General features: G+C 51.4%; 1 protein-coding gene across 2 annotated transcripts in view; it reads left to right on the plus strand.

Moving 5' to 3' along the window:
• Nucleotides 1-1,218: 1,218 nt before the first annotated feature.
• Nucleotides 1,219-16,190, plus strand: part of LOC309585200 (E3 ubiquitin-protein ligase NEDD4-like) — a 103,778-nt gene continuing 88,806 nt past the window's right edge. For both annotated transcript variants that reach the window (XM_082301752.1, XM_082301753.1), the window contains exon 1: nt 1,219-1,332. In XM_082301752.1, coding sequence (XP_082157878.1) covers nt 1,285-1,332 — 48 coding nt within the window. In that variant the 5' untranslated portion in view covers nt 1,219-1,284. The remainder of the gene's footprint in view (nt 1,333-16,190) is intronic.

Genomic DNA, 16,190 nt, shown 5'->3' on the forward strand with positions numbered 1-16,190 from the left:
TACCGAGAGATCATAAATGGGTGATTAGCACAGGGAGGGGCATGGCCCGGGGCAGAGCCAGCTCAGGGGCGGAAAACAAATCAAAAGCTCATTTAGAGCTAAAGCGAGACTTGATTTTGCCCAGAAGTGCCCTCGCTCCAAGTGCCCACTGTGTTTTGTTTCCCTAAAATCCGCGGTGGCGAGAGAAAAAATGCCACGGTGAGCGACCATCTCCCACTGCTCCAGAGAGCCGCGGGCAGCGGGGACTTTGCTCCTGCTCATCCCGGGCCTGCACCGGGACACCGGAGCAGGGCCCGCCGCCCGCACGGGGACACATCCCGGGACACATCCCGGGACACATCCCGGGACACATCCCGGCGCAGATCCCGCTGCCCGCACGGGGACACATCCCTGGACACATCCCGGGACACATCCCGGCGCAGATCCCGCTGCCCGCACGGGGACACATCCCTGGACACATCCCGGGACACATCCCGGCGCAGATCCCGCTGCCCGCACGGGGACACATCCCTGGACACATCCCGGGACTCATCCCGGCGCAGATCCCGCTGCCCGCACGGGGACACATCCCTGGACACATCCCGGGACACATCCCTGGACACATCCCGGCGCAGATCCCGCTGCCCGCACGGGGACACATCCCTGGACACATCCCGGGACACATCCCGGGACTCATCCCGGCGCAGATCCCGCTGCCCGCACGGGGACACATCCCTGGACACATCCCTGGACACATCCCGGGACACATCCCGGCGCAGATCCCGCTGCCCGCACGGGGCGCGGCCCCGCAGTCCAGGCCCGGCGGCGCCGCTCCCGCCCACTGGGGGGCGCCTGCCACACGCGCGTGCTGCCCCCGCGCGCCAGCTCCGCGCGAAGCGCCTCGCGCGCCCACGCGCCCACCCCGAGCGCGCGCATCCCTCGCGCACCCCTCGCGCACATCCCTCGCGCACCCCGCGCGCCCCTTTCCCACGCCCGTCCCTCAGGGCGGTGCGGCCGCGGAGTGCGGCCCCTCCCGCGCTTTGTGCCTCTCCCCGCCCGCCCCGCCCGCCGCCGCTGGGCCGGCCCGGCGCTCTCCCCGCCCCGCCGGCGCTCTCCGTCCCTGCGGCCGCGCTCAGCCCCGGCCCGCGGCGGCGGCGGCAGCGCGGGCGGCCCCGGGCGGCCCCGCCCCCGGCCCTTTTCCGCCGGGCTCGGCTCCCGACGCCTTCCGCCGCCCGCGGGCCAGTAGCAGCGGCGGCGGCAGCAGGAGGCGGCGGCGGGCGGCTCGGCGGGCCCGGGAGCGGCTCCATGGCGACCGCGGCGGCGGAGCCGGTGTACGGGCTCTCAGAGGACGAGGTGGGTCGGCGCGGACGGGCTGGGTGCGGGGTTTGCCGGAGCGCCGTCGGTGGGAGCCGCGGCGGAGGTTCGAGAGCTGGGCGAAGGTCGAGGGTCGGTCTGGGAGGGCAAGCGTTGCCCGCCCCGCAGGGCTCTGCGCCCCTCCCGCAGCGGCCACTTGCCCGGGGACGGCCTGGCCCGGGGTGCGCTGCCCGCACCCTCGGCAGGTGCGGCCGCCCGGAGCCCGCGGGTGCCTCGGCCGGACCGGTAGCGAACAAAGAGCTGCGGCCGGCGGTGCCGAGGGCGGGGGCGGCCGCCCCTCTCCGCCTCCTCCCCCCAGCGCTGCCAGTGTCCCCCGGGAGCGGCCGCGGGGCCGGAGCGTAGCAGCCGCCGGGCCGGTGCGCCGGGTACTGTGTCAGACACAACCTGGCCCCAGTGCAGATGGAGCTGATAGGAGAGGTAGGACCCGCGATAAGTAATCACCGTGTGCCGGCTTTATCAGCCGATGTCTTCTGCAGAACCAAAAATGTCACAGGCATGAGAACAGTCCAGTTTACTTTAGGTAAATGTTAAAAATCCTATTTAATGTCTTTTTTTGTTTCCTGGCCTTGGTCGGTTGCTCCTTTTCTTAGGAGCCAGTGTCATAGAGCATCAGCAATGGGCAAGGCTGCATTACTGGGCTGTGGTTTCAGGGTATCAGCTATTAGGAGCACACATACTGCTTTTATTTTTACAGGAGTGAATAGTAATTACAACAGCATTGCTTCCGGTTTTGTGGGGCTGAACACAAAGGATGATGTGTCAGTCTGTTTGTGGTGTAGAAGAAACTAACGTTAAAAACATCTTCTGCCTTGTGAACCTCACAGACAATGTTTCTTACCTGGTGTATTTTAGGGGCACCGAATCTGGATGACTGACTGTAACGTTTAATTCTCATTGGGAAGGAGGTTCCTGGGCAGGAGTGGGTGTTTTGGGGGGGGGGGGCTGTCATTCTGTTGTTGTTAAATTATAAAGCTGATTGCAAATGCTCTGCCTGTGTGTGAAGGTAGGGGAGAGGAGAGGGCATTCCAGAAGCGTTGGGTGCTGTAGATAGTGAGCACAACAGCAGAGGAGAACCTTCTCCTCGCTGAGCTGTTTCCATAATCCTTCATGTGAGCACAGCGGTGGCTGGCACCAGTCCCCAGGCAGCTTTGGGCCAGCTCCGGTGCATTGCCCGACCCTGCAGGTAGCCGGGCCCACTGCTGAGCCATCTGCAGGGTCCTGCTTGCTCCTGCTGCCAGCGGGCCTGTGGTGATCCTGCCTGCTCTTGGGCTGGTGGGGGGGGGTCTGCACAGGCTTAGGGAACAGTTAAAGGCAGTGGGATTTGCTGTCCCAAAATGGGCACCCTAAACCATTTGATTGGGGGTGCTTTTGTGCTTATATTAGCAAGTGTGATCTGTGAGGAAAAGGGAAACCTGGAGCCATCCTGCCAGGTCCCAGGGAGGTGGCTGAGAACATCATGCTGGAGCTTGGCTGCTGCCTTCTCTGTTGTGTGTGTGCTCACTGTGTCTTTTGTCCCTGCCTCGACATATGCTGGTACTTGAACAGAATGCTAAAGAGAAACGGATACAGGGAGAAATCTGCTGGCTTCTCTCACCTTGGCTCGGAGGTGGAAGGATCTCGGGAGAGCAGGGGCTGCTCCTGACGTGATACTCAACCTCAGCTGGTGCTGGGGACCTGGCCTGTAGAGCAGTGGGCAAGGAGATGTGTTTGTCACTCATCTCCTGAGGTAAAACCAAGCTGTTGGAAAAGGAGCTGCTGGGAAAAGAAAGGCTCTGGTCTCTCAGCAGTGACCCATGTCACAGCTGCAGTGATGACCACAGCCACACTGCCTGAGGGACAGGAGACTGTGCTTTGTTTCCTGCTTTGCCGTGCATCTGCTAATGCTGGACACTTCTCAGGAAGAGCAGTGACCATCTAAAACTGCGGTGGGAGTCCACAAATGGAAATAGGATGGGAGAAAGAGGGAACAGGGACTGAGGGAGGGGTGGCATGGAGAAGGGTGCAGGTGATGCAGCCTGCTGGGCTGTAGTTTCATGACCCTGAGAGCCTGACCTGCTCTTGAGTGTCTAGTAATGGATAGAGGAGAGCACAGAGGAGGGGAGGATGATCTCTCTCAAGAAGGTGGCTGTAAGGTAGCTCTAGTAAAGAGGGCTGAGGAAGGTGTGCTGACAGTTCTCTGCATGCTGGCTTGTGTGGGTAATGACTTCCCGCTAGCATTGGCTTGGACTTGGCTCATCATTTTTTGGAAGGCAGAGCTCTGTTAGCTGTGAGAGAGCTGTGAGAGGCTGAATTGTGTATGTGGACGTATTCAGCCTATTCATTTCCTTTGTTCCTGCCTGGGTTTGAAATGCTGTTTGCAGATCTGTTGTATGTGGGTTTTGGAGGGCTTTGAGTTGGCCTTGTGCAGTGCTTCCATTCCTGGCACATTTGCTGATTGGAAAATGAAGTGATTTGCATGCAAGCTGGACTTGCTGAGTGGCTCTCCAGAGAACCAGCAATCTCTCCGACAGACCAGAGGCACAGGCTTCCCTCCTGCTTGCACAGCTGATGTGTGTGGTAGGCGTGGAGCAGGCTCGGGCTGCGTGTGTGCTGGCGTGTCTGCAGAGTATGGGCCTGCGCTCATCCCTGTGGGGAGCTGTGGTTCACAGGGCTGCCTTCCAGGGGGACATTGTTCCGTTTTGCCCAGGGACTCTGATAGGTGTTGGGATGCTAGGCAGGTTGGGGATCTGGGGATCACTGACTCACAGGGTAGGAGCCAACCATTTTAGTTTGTCGTGACAGACCACGTTGTGTTCACAGATCAACCTCTTTGTAAACCTGAACTGTAAAGTGTTTTACATTAATTAGGTAAAATTAGTTGTAAATCAGATTCATATCCTGACAATTTTTAACTGTTGGGATGACCTCAGCACTGGGCCAGGCTGCCCAGAGGGTGTTGGAGCTCCATCCTTGGGGCTGTTTGGGACCATCAGGACACAGGCCTGGGCAGCCAGCTCTGGCTTAAGCAGGGGGTGGGCCAAGTGACCTCCAGAGGCCCGTCCCAACCTCAGCCTCTTTGCAATTCTGTGAAATAATATTTACACAGGCTCCTTGGAAGCTTAGGTGCTTTCAGGCAATCCCTAAATATCAGTATATATAAAAACTTACAGCCCTTTGTAGCTGAAAATATTTGTGATTTAAGTGTACCTCTCCTTTGTTTCAGTTTGGGTTTCTTGAGAGTCAAATGTTGCCCACACAAATCCACAAACATTTTGCTTTCTCAGTGTCCTTGGATGGAAGCAAAACTTGCAGCTCCTTGGATCTTGTTTGCTTGAACAAAAAATGGAACTTCAGAAAAAAGATCCTTGAAGAAAAATTGTCTTTTTATATTTTAAAATATTAGGGGGGAAAAGGTTCATATGTGAAACTGCTCTCTGCAGTTCTTCTCTTTTCAAGTTCTATTCAACTTCTGTGACTTGTGATTGAATCAATTGGAATTAGAAGCTTCCTACTGAGATGACATTTTGTCATGCCTTAGAAATTGTCAAAAGGATCTTATGTTCCTGAAAATATCTTGATGTGTGAGATACAATCCCATATGCCTCAAATAATTCTGGGTGTAGTCACTGCAGCCTAACCTTTCATCTTAGTTCTTGTGTGCTGTGCTGGGCAAAGCCTTGTGCCTGAGGAATGAATCCTGAAGGATTTCAGGACCTCAGGAGTCTCTGTGGTGCTTCGCTTTACTGAGACACACTTTGGGGAAAAGGAAACAAACCCAGTTCTGAGTGTGATGGAAATGGTTCCTGTGGACAGGATGAGTTCCTGAAGCACAGGCTCACCTGTACTGGATCTAACATCAGGGTAAGGAATAAGCCAAGATTTGCCACAGTGGTGCTGTGGGGAAGTGCAGCTTGTGCCATGATGGATAAACTGTGTGCAAACTGTTTCAGACTGAGGCATATGGGAGGCTGGCTTTTGTGCCTTGTGTTTACATGTTCCTGACGGATTTGTTGCTCTGGAATGATCTCCCTTGAGGGTGTCTCCTTCCCTGTAGTTGAGTGTCATGTTAACAGATCCATGAGATGGGGCTGCAGGGCCTCAAGAGGAAGATGTTATTGCTCATGATCAACAAGATTTATTGGGGAGGAAAAGGGCTGCGATTTTCCCTCCCTCCCTGGACTTGGTGACAGCAGTGACATGTGGGAGTTCAGTGTTGGATTTCTCTACTTTGCATTTGAAGCAAACAGTAAACTTTGGAAGTGATGACGATGCTGAGTTGTTGGGGCAGTGTCAGTGTTGTAGATGGTTGCAGTTAGATTTCAGGTGCCATTTCCTGTTGTGTTGCCTCGGTGGTGAGGCTGTACCTTGCTGCTCACCTGGCTTCTGCACTGTGCTGGCATGGCCAGAGATGTTTCCTGAGCCCAGGCCATCCCCACGGAGCCCCTGCCAGCACTGGTGCTGGGGAGGGCCTCCAGAGCTGTGTCCCTTCATTGTTCTGGTTCCCAGCTCAGCTCCCGGAGCAGCACTGGAGCATCGAGTTCTGTGGCACTGCAAGAGCGCTGGATGAAGGACCAGGGCAGTGATGTGCCAGAGAAGCAGCTTGTGGGCAGCTGTGGCTCCTCAGCTGCAAGGTGGGAAGGGGCAGTGTGAGGGGCCAGTCTGCCCAGGGGTGCACCCCTGGCCCCAGGAGCTCCAGCCCAGCCCACTGCATACCTGAAGCCAGAGTGAAAAAACCCTTGAGTTCCTTGAGAAGATGCACCTTTTGTCACCACCACTGAACACAGACCCTTTAAATGAGAGCTCTGTTGTTTCTGCTCTGAATGTTCTGGTTACATAAAGCCTCACTCTGCTTTCTGAGTGTGAGAGGGGCCTCCCTTGGTCACAGCACTGACACTGTCTTAGCAATAAGCAATTCAGAATAGTGACTTTTTTATTGACCCTGAATTGTTTTTATAGACACTAAGTGCACTGGCTTCAGGGATAACACATAAACCTTAAATGATGATTGAAAAGTCCAGGTAAGGAAACATTTCATAAATGACAGGGCTTGCGTGTCTACTTGTATGGCAGAATAACAAAATAGGCTGTGGTTCTCAGGAGGTCAATAGATTTTTATAAAAGCCTGCATTTTAAACCTGATTTTAATGAGTTATTGGCATGTTTTGGTCGCTAGTACTGACACTAAGTAAATTCTAATTTTATTATAAAATGACTGTAAAGACATTTAAGGTGGCTTGTATTAACATGAGGGTGTGAGGGAGAGAAGGAGTGTTAGTTTTAGCTATCCCTCCATTCAGAGAGGCTCTGTCTCCCCTGGCTGCTGTCCTGTCCTCTGAGGGTGGTATGCAGGCAGTGCAACCAGTGGTTCCGCTGCTGCCTTTGGGAAGGGGGGTAAGCATTCCTTGGGTTCCGTGTGAAGGGCTGGCCGTTGGAGGGCACTGTGTAATGGGAAATGGGAACTCGAGGTTCTCTGCTCCTGCACAGAGGCCATTTTCGTGGGAAGCAAACATGGACTGTGAGCCCCACACCCGCTGGTGAGCAGGCACCTCACCCCCGGGGCACAGCTTGTGCTGGCAGTTACGGTTAACACATCTCTGATGGGGTTTGCTGCGTTTTGTTTTGGAAATATCACCAGGCATGGTACGAATGCAGAACGAGCTTACCTGTCAGAAGGGAATCGGTGTTACATCTTAGGATGTAGTGGGAAGAATTCAGCCCTGCAGCTTCTAGGCTGGAGCTGTGTCTCCAGCCAGTGAAAGGCTCTGTGAGATGTAACACTTATCCTTTCTGAACCAAACACGGCTCCTGGTGCGAGGTGGGCTGCCTGCACAGATGCTGTAGGATCTGGAGGCCACATTGGAGGTGGTGCTGTGGGTGCAGCCTGTTGGCAGCTCACTGATTTCTGCTGGATTGTGCCGAATTGACAACCTCTCAGTCCCAGAAGATTGGATTAAGACCTTTGCTTAATTAAACTCGGTGCAATATAAACTGGGACTTTCTGGGCAAGCTGGAAACCTCCAGGCCTTGTAATAGCAGTGAGGGCTGGATTATCCAACAGCTTCAGTCAACAGAAAGTCGTAGATGTGATAACAATGTGCAGAAGTAGCTTGATTTAATTACAATTAAATTTTGGTGTTGGTAATGAGAAATCTCATTAACTTCCATAAATTTCTCCATCTTTTGCTTTCACTGCAACTTTCTCTTAAATATTTCATTGTGTTGAATGGGAAGGTTTTACTGTAGCAGTAGAAGAAGTGCTGCTGGGCAGCTCTGTCCCCTTTCGGAAAGAAGTGCAGTGCAATCTTGTGCACGCTGTTATTTTGGGTAAGCTGGGTAGGAATGTGGCGCAGGTTGGGTGACTCCTACCTCGAGCCCTGGGCGGAAGGAATGTGGTTTTACTGCTGGCATGCTCAGCTCAGGACTGGAGCTGCTGCCAGGTCAGTACTAACACCTGCCAGAGTTTACCTGGGACTGGAACTGTGGTTTTCAGAAGTATTTAACACACTATCATGCCAACTTTTTCAGCACGCGGTTCTTAAACTGCCCGGTTACTGGTGCTGGAGTGTTCCCTTCCCCTGCTCCCACAGTCTTTTCCTCTCCCTTGCCAGAAAGAAGGAAGAAAACCAAATCCTCAGGAAAGGGATTGTTTTCTGCAGAGAACTAGTAATTAATTTTAGAAGGAGAGATGTGGCTAAATTGCACAGGCCTGGAAGCTAATTGCAGTTAAAATAGTTAAAAATAAACCAATCTGTAAAAACAACTCAAAGCCCCAACAAAACAAATCTAGAAACTTGATTTCTGAGATGGATTGTGGAATGTATTGAGATGCATTATGTCTGCCAGGTGATGTCTTGACTGGGCAACAGACTTGGTGTGTATATTTTTAATTGTTCATTTTTTTTTCTCCCTCCATTTGACCATAATTCCTGTGCACTGGAAGGCTGTAGGTGTTTGCCAGAGTCCTGATTTCTAGGATTTGGGAACCTTAATCAAATTTTGATTACCTGTAATCAAAATAAGTATCTCTGGTTGTGAGAACACTGTCTATTCTGAGGAATCATTCCATGAATGAGTTGGGCTTTGCCATGAAGCCACAGTGCTCTATTGTTGTGCCTCACTGCATGGATCAGTGTGGCTGTGTTGGAGTCCTGCCAGCTCAAGTCAGGTTTTCCTGTTTCCATGTAGTTTATCTGCTGGAGAGGAGCAGAACAATTTGGAATGGGGAGCGCAACTGTGCCATCCTCTCTGCTTTGGCAGACCCTAGTGTTGAATAATGCTGGCTTGAGGGTGGAAGTATGTTCCTGTAATCTGTGTTGGTTTTAATTGAAAGCAATTCAAAGTCTGACTCTCTTTAAGCATCTTTATGTTATGTAGATGATCACACTGAATTCATGGTGGGATTTTGGAGAGATGGGAGTGATGAGCGGTGTGCTGGGAGGACTCCCTCATGGATGGTCTGTTCGGACATTGGTGTGGTGGGGAAAATCTGCTTTTGGCCTCTTCCTGGTGGGACTGGGCGTGAGGTTTGGAGCATGCTGCTCTGGAGGCTGTGGCCAGTGTCCGTGTGAAGGTGGTCATGGAGGTCATGGTTGTGTGTAAGTTCTCTGGAGAATGAAGAAGCTTTTTTCTTCCAAGAGTGAAGTGCTCTGGAAGGTGAACTAACAGCAAGGAAGAGCAGTTTGGGGGCGTGTTGGAGGGAGGAGAGCCCAATGGAATTTTGTTGGCCTCATGCTCTGCTTGCCATCCTCCCTCTCTGTTTATCCAGCAACTCCAATGAGAGACGGTCTGTCAGGTCTCCTTCACGCCGGGGAGTAACTGACATAAACTGTCTTCAACTTTTTACATAAATTAACAGACGTATTGGACTTTTTAATCACTGAGAAATTACAATAGAGACACTGCTTTACCTTCTCAGGGTTTGATTTTTTTTCTGCAGAACACCAACCAGGCTGCTTTTCTTCCCAGCTTTTGGTGTGTCTATGCAATCTTTGCTTATTGCTGCTGCTAAATGAAAGCTGAGACATTTCACTCAAATGTTTTTGCCTGTTTGATTAAACAGGCTTGATAGATGACCATTTTTTTACTTGACAAAAATTTCTTGGTAGATTTTATAACTTTTGGCGCACCCCTCCATAGACCAGGTAGTGATCAGGTGTTCTGTCCAGTGTGGGGAGTAAACATAATCTGCAGTCATCAGATCCCAACTCTATGTCCAAAAGAAAAACTAACCAAAACATCTGAAAGGAAACAATGGCTGACTTGCTGTTACAAATAGATTGCCTCATTCCCTTGGGCTGGAATTTGGAGTTACGGATTCACCTCTCAAAGGTCCTTGAGCCCGAAGTCTGGGTGTGATACCATGGTGATGTTGGCAGGTGTTGGCTTGTATCTTCTCTTTAGTGTTTGCTCGTAGTTCTTATTGGAAGCCATTTGCTGGCCCAGTTGTGCTGTTGGCTGGTGTAACTACCCGTGGGAGTTAAAGGATGTCTCTTTTGTCCTGGTTTTTCATATTTTATTGTGTACTTTTGTAACATACATCTCTAGAACTGAAATGGGAAAGAGTCTGCTCTGGACCAGGTGCTGCGGTGGGATGTGCTGGGTGAGCACATGGGTTCCCTGGGTGCTGGCACCCCCAAAGCAGGGCTGGACCCACTTGGTACTTTGGTGGGGGATTGCTGGGAAGCTGCTGTCACTGCCCAGCTGTCCAGAAGCCTCAAAGCTTTGGCAGGGGTATATGTGTACTAGTTTATATATGGCCTTGTCATCTTGGATCTCGGCTGACACTGTGTGTCTGGTAAATCACAGCATCGCTCAGAGGTGCTACTAAAGGCAAAATTACTTCTAAAGCTTTCAGTCCTACATGATGGTCAAGTGGACATGTCAGTTCCTGCTGGTGGGGAGGAGTTGGTGGAGGGAGGTGTGACCAGGTGGCTCCAACATACAAGCTCTGTGCCATGTGGACAAAAATGAAGTCTCCACAGAAGTGTTGGGTTTTGGGGTGGGAAAGAGGAGGCCAAGCTGAGACCATCGGTGATGTAGACAGCCCAGGTGCCTGGAAATGAGGCTGTACTGGTTGCTCCCATCAGAGGTATGTCAGCCCAGTTTATTAAAATGAACCAAATGTGGATTTATGGGTTGGGTATACTACAGGGCTGCCTGTTGTGACTGCTTCCTTAGCACTGGGCCCTTGTGGCACAGGTGGGTGTGTGGTATGCTGAGGACCTTCAGCTGGTGCTGGTGTTTGGTGAGTGCTGAGGACCTTCAGCTGGTGCTGGTGTTTGGTGAGTGCTGAGGACCTTCAGCTGGTGCTGGTCTCAGTGGTCGATCCCAGGACAGTTCACTTGCGACTCCACCCTCCACTTGGGCAGAGGGAGTTGGGGCTGATGGCTTCTGGAGCAGCCCACACAAATCCAGTGGATTTGCACTGCTGAAAGGGAGATGCTGCTTTCTCTTGTACACCCTGGGAACACCCGTGGCCCAGTACAAATCTGCAGACAGCCTCCTATGTCTTTGTGGGGCTGTTGAATTGCAGTAACTTCTGGAAAGGTGATCAAAGTCAGAGGTATGTGGCAGGAGCTGCTGGGGGTGATGGTGGAGGGTGTGTGTAGAGGGAGGGCAGGGCACCTGCTCTTTGGTGGCTGTGAGCTGTGGAGTTGGCTGTGTGGGTCTCGTGAATCCAGAGCTTTGGCTAGAATCCTGACCCTGATGAAGTCTGTGGTAAGTTTGTCTAAAAGCAGCTCATCTGTAGTCATATAGGAATGTTAAATGGATGAATTCCCTAACAAACAGGTGGAGCTTTTAACCTTTTTTTAAAGATTTCTTGAGTTTACCATTCCTGCTGTTTGTGGTGAGAGGGAGAAGTGGTGTGTGGACAAAACTGTGAGTGTGGGCTTTGTGCTTGTGCTGATTCAGCCTCATTAAAAAAGCAACAGCTTTGCTGCTCAGTGAAGAGCAAGGAGCAATGGACTTGCTTCTTTAGCCTCTGCTCTTGGTACAATGATGTTTGATGTATTATAAAATATTGGCTTGGCCATTGTTTGTAACTGTTGAGCTGAAAGAACTTGAAAATTCTTTCCCTGGACAGGTCTTGCTTTAGTGAATTGAGTGAGAGCATATGGCACTGATGTACATGCAACTCCATTTTATAGCTGTGGGAATGGCATCACTGTTTAGAGTTCAGGGCTGCTGGATCACCTCCCTGCCTCACTTCATATGTTCCTTCCCCCCGCCCCCTTTTTATTTTAAAAAGCAGTCTTAGAGCTAAAGTTTACACCCACCCCAGTGGATGGGTGGACACTTGAGGTGGAGAACTGCCTGATCCAAGGAGTGGTGAGTTGGGCAGCTTAGGTGCTGTGTGCCACAGTGAGGGGCATGTTCCTTGCACAGCCTGCGCTTGTTTCGGATAAGTGGTGGAGGCACATGTTTGGGTGGATGCCAGAAAGATCTCTGTATTTATCCTTGCTGGCTATTTGGTTTGTTTCAGTTCCATCTGGTCAAGTTTGGTCACGTACTATTTTATTCCTTATTTCCAGTGTCCACAGAAAAACATTCACTCCTCAGGGTCAGGTAAATTCCTGTGCATGCCTGGCCTGGACTGTGTGTGAATAACACCACTCCTGCTGCCATGGCCTGAGGAGGCACTTCTCCTTTCTATTCCCTGTGGGAGGGAGCCTTGCTGTGTGGTTTTTCGTGGCGGGGTAGGCTTGTCCCAACAGTACTGTGACACACCTGGGTCCTGACAGTGTCCGTGCTGGTGACTCACCGTCCTTGCTGTTGGAGCAGGGGCGTGTTGGGGAGCGCAGTGAGTGGGATGAACCTTGCTTCGTGCCTTCTCCCGTCGGCAGTGCCTCCTGGCCTCTGCACCTCAGCAGGAGGGCTGGCTTCTGCGCCATCCTCGCCTCAGTTGGCTGCAGTGCTGCTTCTCGCCCACAGTTCTGGGGCTGATCCTCTCCTCCCAGTCATGCTCGCTAAGAGGCTTGTAGGAGACAAGTGAGAGCATTCTCATTAAAAACCAGCTATTCCCAGGCTATTGGTAGCCTGAGAGTACCAGAGGTGTGTTTTCCTTCCTCATAAGCTGCTCTCTGGTTGTGGCCACGAAGTCAGGACTCCAGCAGTGCCGCTGAGTGCTCACTGGAGGCGCAGCAGCCTGAGAGCTGGGCAGGAACAGGGACAGGCTTCCCCTGGCCACCAGCGAGGCTGGCTGAAGGTCTGGAAACCAGAGCTAGATGTGGGCCTTTAGGAGAGATAATGGGCAGGGAACCTGAATGGATCGTTCTTCTTTTAAGGTAGCACTATGGATATTTTTTTCCAAATTTTCTTTTTTGTACAAAGTGGATTATCCTGATGCTTCTGATGCTCTCATATCCAGGAGCTACCTTCTCATTCTGTGATCTAATTAGCACAATAAAGAACATGTTGCATTTTCATCCCCTGTGTTGAAGCTGAGATTTCACTTGTCTCTATTTAAGCCCCAGCTGCATCCCAAGGGTGGTGGCCGTGCCACTCTGGAACTCCAGAACAGGAGAGGTGGGTGCAGCAGAGGCCAGCAGACCCCCCCTGTCATGCAGTTGCTGTGCTGGGCAGGTCTGGCCAGGCTGGGAGCAAGGTCAGAGTAGTGTTTTGTAGGGACATCCTGCAGCTGTACCAGAGGTTGTGCCAAATCAAGTCACACAGTCAAGTTTTGGTTTTGTCTTAACTAGTTTCTGTTGTAGTTTGAAAGTCAAACATTGTAAACCAGACTGTGCTAAGTGGTTACAGGCTGGGTGTGGGTTACCTGCCAGGTCATTTGCCACCGTGTTCCTGCATGCACCTAACGCAGGATGCTGATAGAGCCCCTTTGGAGGCTGTTGAAACCACGGGCCCTTCACAACTGTTAGTGACTGGCCTCAAAGTCTGCAGAGTTAAGATGCTGACGTTTGTAGCTAATGTGTTTTCAAGTCTTATGGTGACCTTCTCATATCTTGTGCCTACCTGTGTCACTTTTTTCCTTAGAATGTTGTCCAAATTTTGGCTTGGAACTAGTGCATATTTTTAAACATTTCAGTCAAAGCTTTAGTCACTGTTTTAATTGACATTGTTATTAAAGAAATGCCTCTTAACACTACTTGAATTGATTTATCAAAACCCTGAGTGGTTTCTTCAGCCTGCTGACATCATGAGAATTTACCTTTAATCCCTTGTGCTGCTGTCATGGAGCCTGATTTTATTTTGAGTCTGGTCAGTTCAGTTCTGAACTACTTGTACCTGCATTTGTATTTCTTCATTTTACTCCGCTGAGAGATGATCAGCTGTAATTCAGTGCAGACACCCGTACCCCAGGCCAGTGCATGCCACATGGCTTCCAGCTGCAGCTCTCGAGTGTCTGCCCTATAGAGAGTGAAGTTGTTGTTTCAAATTCCCAAAACTTGGACAGGAAGTAAAGCCTGTGTGAGAGGAAGGTTGGAGTTGAGTGCCGAAATGACTGCTGCAGCCTGTACCTGGTGAGGGAAATCACTAAACACTCACCACTTTAGGTCACCTCTGTGTGTTGGACACCAGGACTGTGGCATTTGGGAAGTGAAGTTGGGGTCCCCAGCCCGGTGTCACTGCAGGCTGGAGCGCGCAGGGGTCCCCAGCCCGGTGTCACTGCAGGCTGGAGCACGCAGGAGTCCCCAGCCCGGTGTCACTGCAGGCTGGAGCACACATGCCAATAGATAGCATTTGATAAGGCTGGAATGTGCTACAGAAGCTCTCAGTCATTGCTGACTGTTGCTGTGGAAACTGGCTGGTTTCGGTGGTTTAGCACTCGGCATCCTGATGTTTATCGGGACGGTGAGACGGTGCTGTAGCTGATCCCCCCAGCGTGGAATCGCACGCCAGGGCTGGTAGATGCCAGGGTCGTCACGCAAGTGTTGCTGGATGTGTGACCTGGAGTAGCTGCCGTCAGGAGGTCAGACAGGTTCCAGCTGTGTCCTGGGGCTGGCTCAGCTCCCCAAGGCATCTCCTGCTGGCTTATCTCTGGGGTGTTGGCCCCCGGGGCTGGGGCTGCCATGGGGATGGGCTCACCCCAAGGCACTGTCCCTGTCCCTGTCCTGGAGGCCAGAGCTGGCAGGAGCTCCCTGCCTCCCACAGGTGGCCTTTGGTCCAGACAGGTTGTGTGGGGAAGAGAGCTGGTCAGGAGGAACACACATTTTGTGTGTGTTCCCTGTGAGTGTGGTATGTCTGAAAATCTGGGACTGCTGTATGGAAAAAGCTGTTCACAGATCTTATCTAAGGGGACTTCCTGAATTCATCTTGCTCTGGCATTCACCTGGCTCTTGTGTTTGCCTAGCAACAGCTTATTCATCTGAGACACTTGGTTTTTCCTTCCTGTGGATTTGGTTGGTGGTCTTGGTTCTGCTGCCTATTGTCTTCTCACTCATGTCCCTGGGGCTCAGTGTTAAACTCAAGAGTGAGCAGAGGCTGAAGGGCCAGCATGGTGGTCTTTGCTGTGAGGGGCTTGTGCCCAGCAATGGGGGAAATTCTTGACCTTTGGATTTAATCTGTGATCTCTGGTTGCAGTCTGTGCTCTTCCTGTCTTAGGTAGAGGTGGTACTCCCTGCAGTTTTCAGGAGAGGTTTAAGCCCTTCTACACTGTCAAACTTGCCATTAATGCCTTGTCAGTCCTTGGAGTGATGCCTCTCAGACTGGAACATCCTTGCTGTTTCAATGACACTAAGGAGATTTTTTTTTCTGAGAAATCTAGAGTCTTCCAGTCAGATGGAAAGACAGGATTGTAGGTAATTGAGACAGAGGACAACCTGCACTGTGTGATCACCTCTGAAAAGCTTTTTCATGGAGAAGCTCCCCTTCCCCCTCTCCTCCCTAATATTCCATAAATGCTTTCAGTGCTTGAAAGGTGCTTTAGAGGCAGGAGGTACATGATGGCATAGGACAGGGAGTACATTGATTTACTGTTTTTTACAGTTTTGTGACCTTACTTGTAGTTTTTAGGGAAGGCTGGATGAGGAAAGAAGATGTCCAGATCACTGTTTGAGGGCTAGGAGTGTTGGAAGAGAGAGCACTTTGCTGCTATGGATGCAGAAAGATTGGATATTCCTATCAGAAGATAGTACCAAATTACATAGTAGGCTTTATGTGCCAGTGAAGGTGTCTGCTGGGCTGGCCAGCACTCTAATTATTAAATACAAATTACCCTTTTGCATTCAAGCAGTGAGTTGGGAAAGACTAATTGTGAGAATCTTTCATTATTCCAGCTTACTCTGGTTTAGTGGTAGCTCTCGGCGATTATTGGTTACATGGGAGGAACTGGTACTTTTCCTCTAGCATCACTCTGAGTTCCTTTGTTTGTCTGGGTATTGGAGTTTTGGGCGTTTGTGGGTTTTTTTTTCTCATTATGAAAATGCTTGGGAAGAGAGAATAAATCCCTCTGCAGGATACCTGTTCCATACAGTTGTTCCTTGGCAGGCTGTTTCTCAAGGCCAGTTACTTTCAGGCTGCTTCTTGACAAAGCGGGCTGCGATTTGTGCCACGCAAGTTGCTGCCTTTTCCTTTTCCTTGCCCAGGGCTGGAGCCACTCCTGTTGTGTCTGCAGCCTGTGTTGGAATGCAAGCTGGGATTCAGCAGATATTAGCTAGTCCAGCATGCCAGGCTGATTCTTTGGGTTAGGAGGCACTGCCAAGGCCCTGCAAGAGCATACTCTGTGCTCACTCATGTTCTTTGCAGAGCTTGGGATGAGAGGGGAGCTTAGCACACTTGGAAAACAGACTTTGCCTCAGTGGTGCTGTCTGTGTGTGTGGGGCTGGTTCTCTCCCTCAACACACTCTCTGAACTGGGAGAATGCTGCTCTTTGGGTGACATTCAGCAGGGAATGGGGAGTT

The sequence above is a fragment of the Coloeus monedula genome, assembly GCF_965178545.1.
Source record: "Coloeus monedula genome assembly, chromosome: Z".
Classification (NCBI taxonomy): Eukaryota; Metazoa; Chordata; class Aves; order Passeriformes; family Corvidae; genus Coloeus; species Coloeus monedula.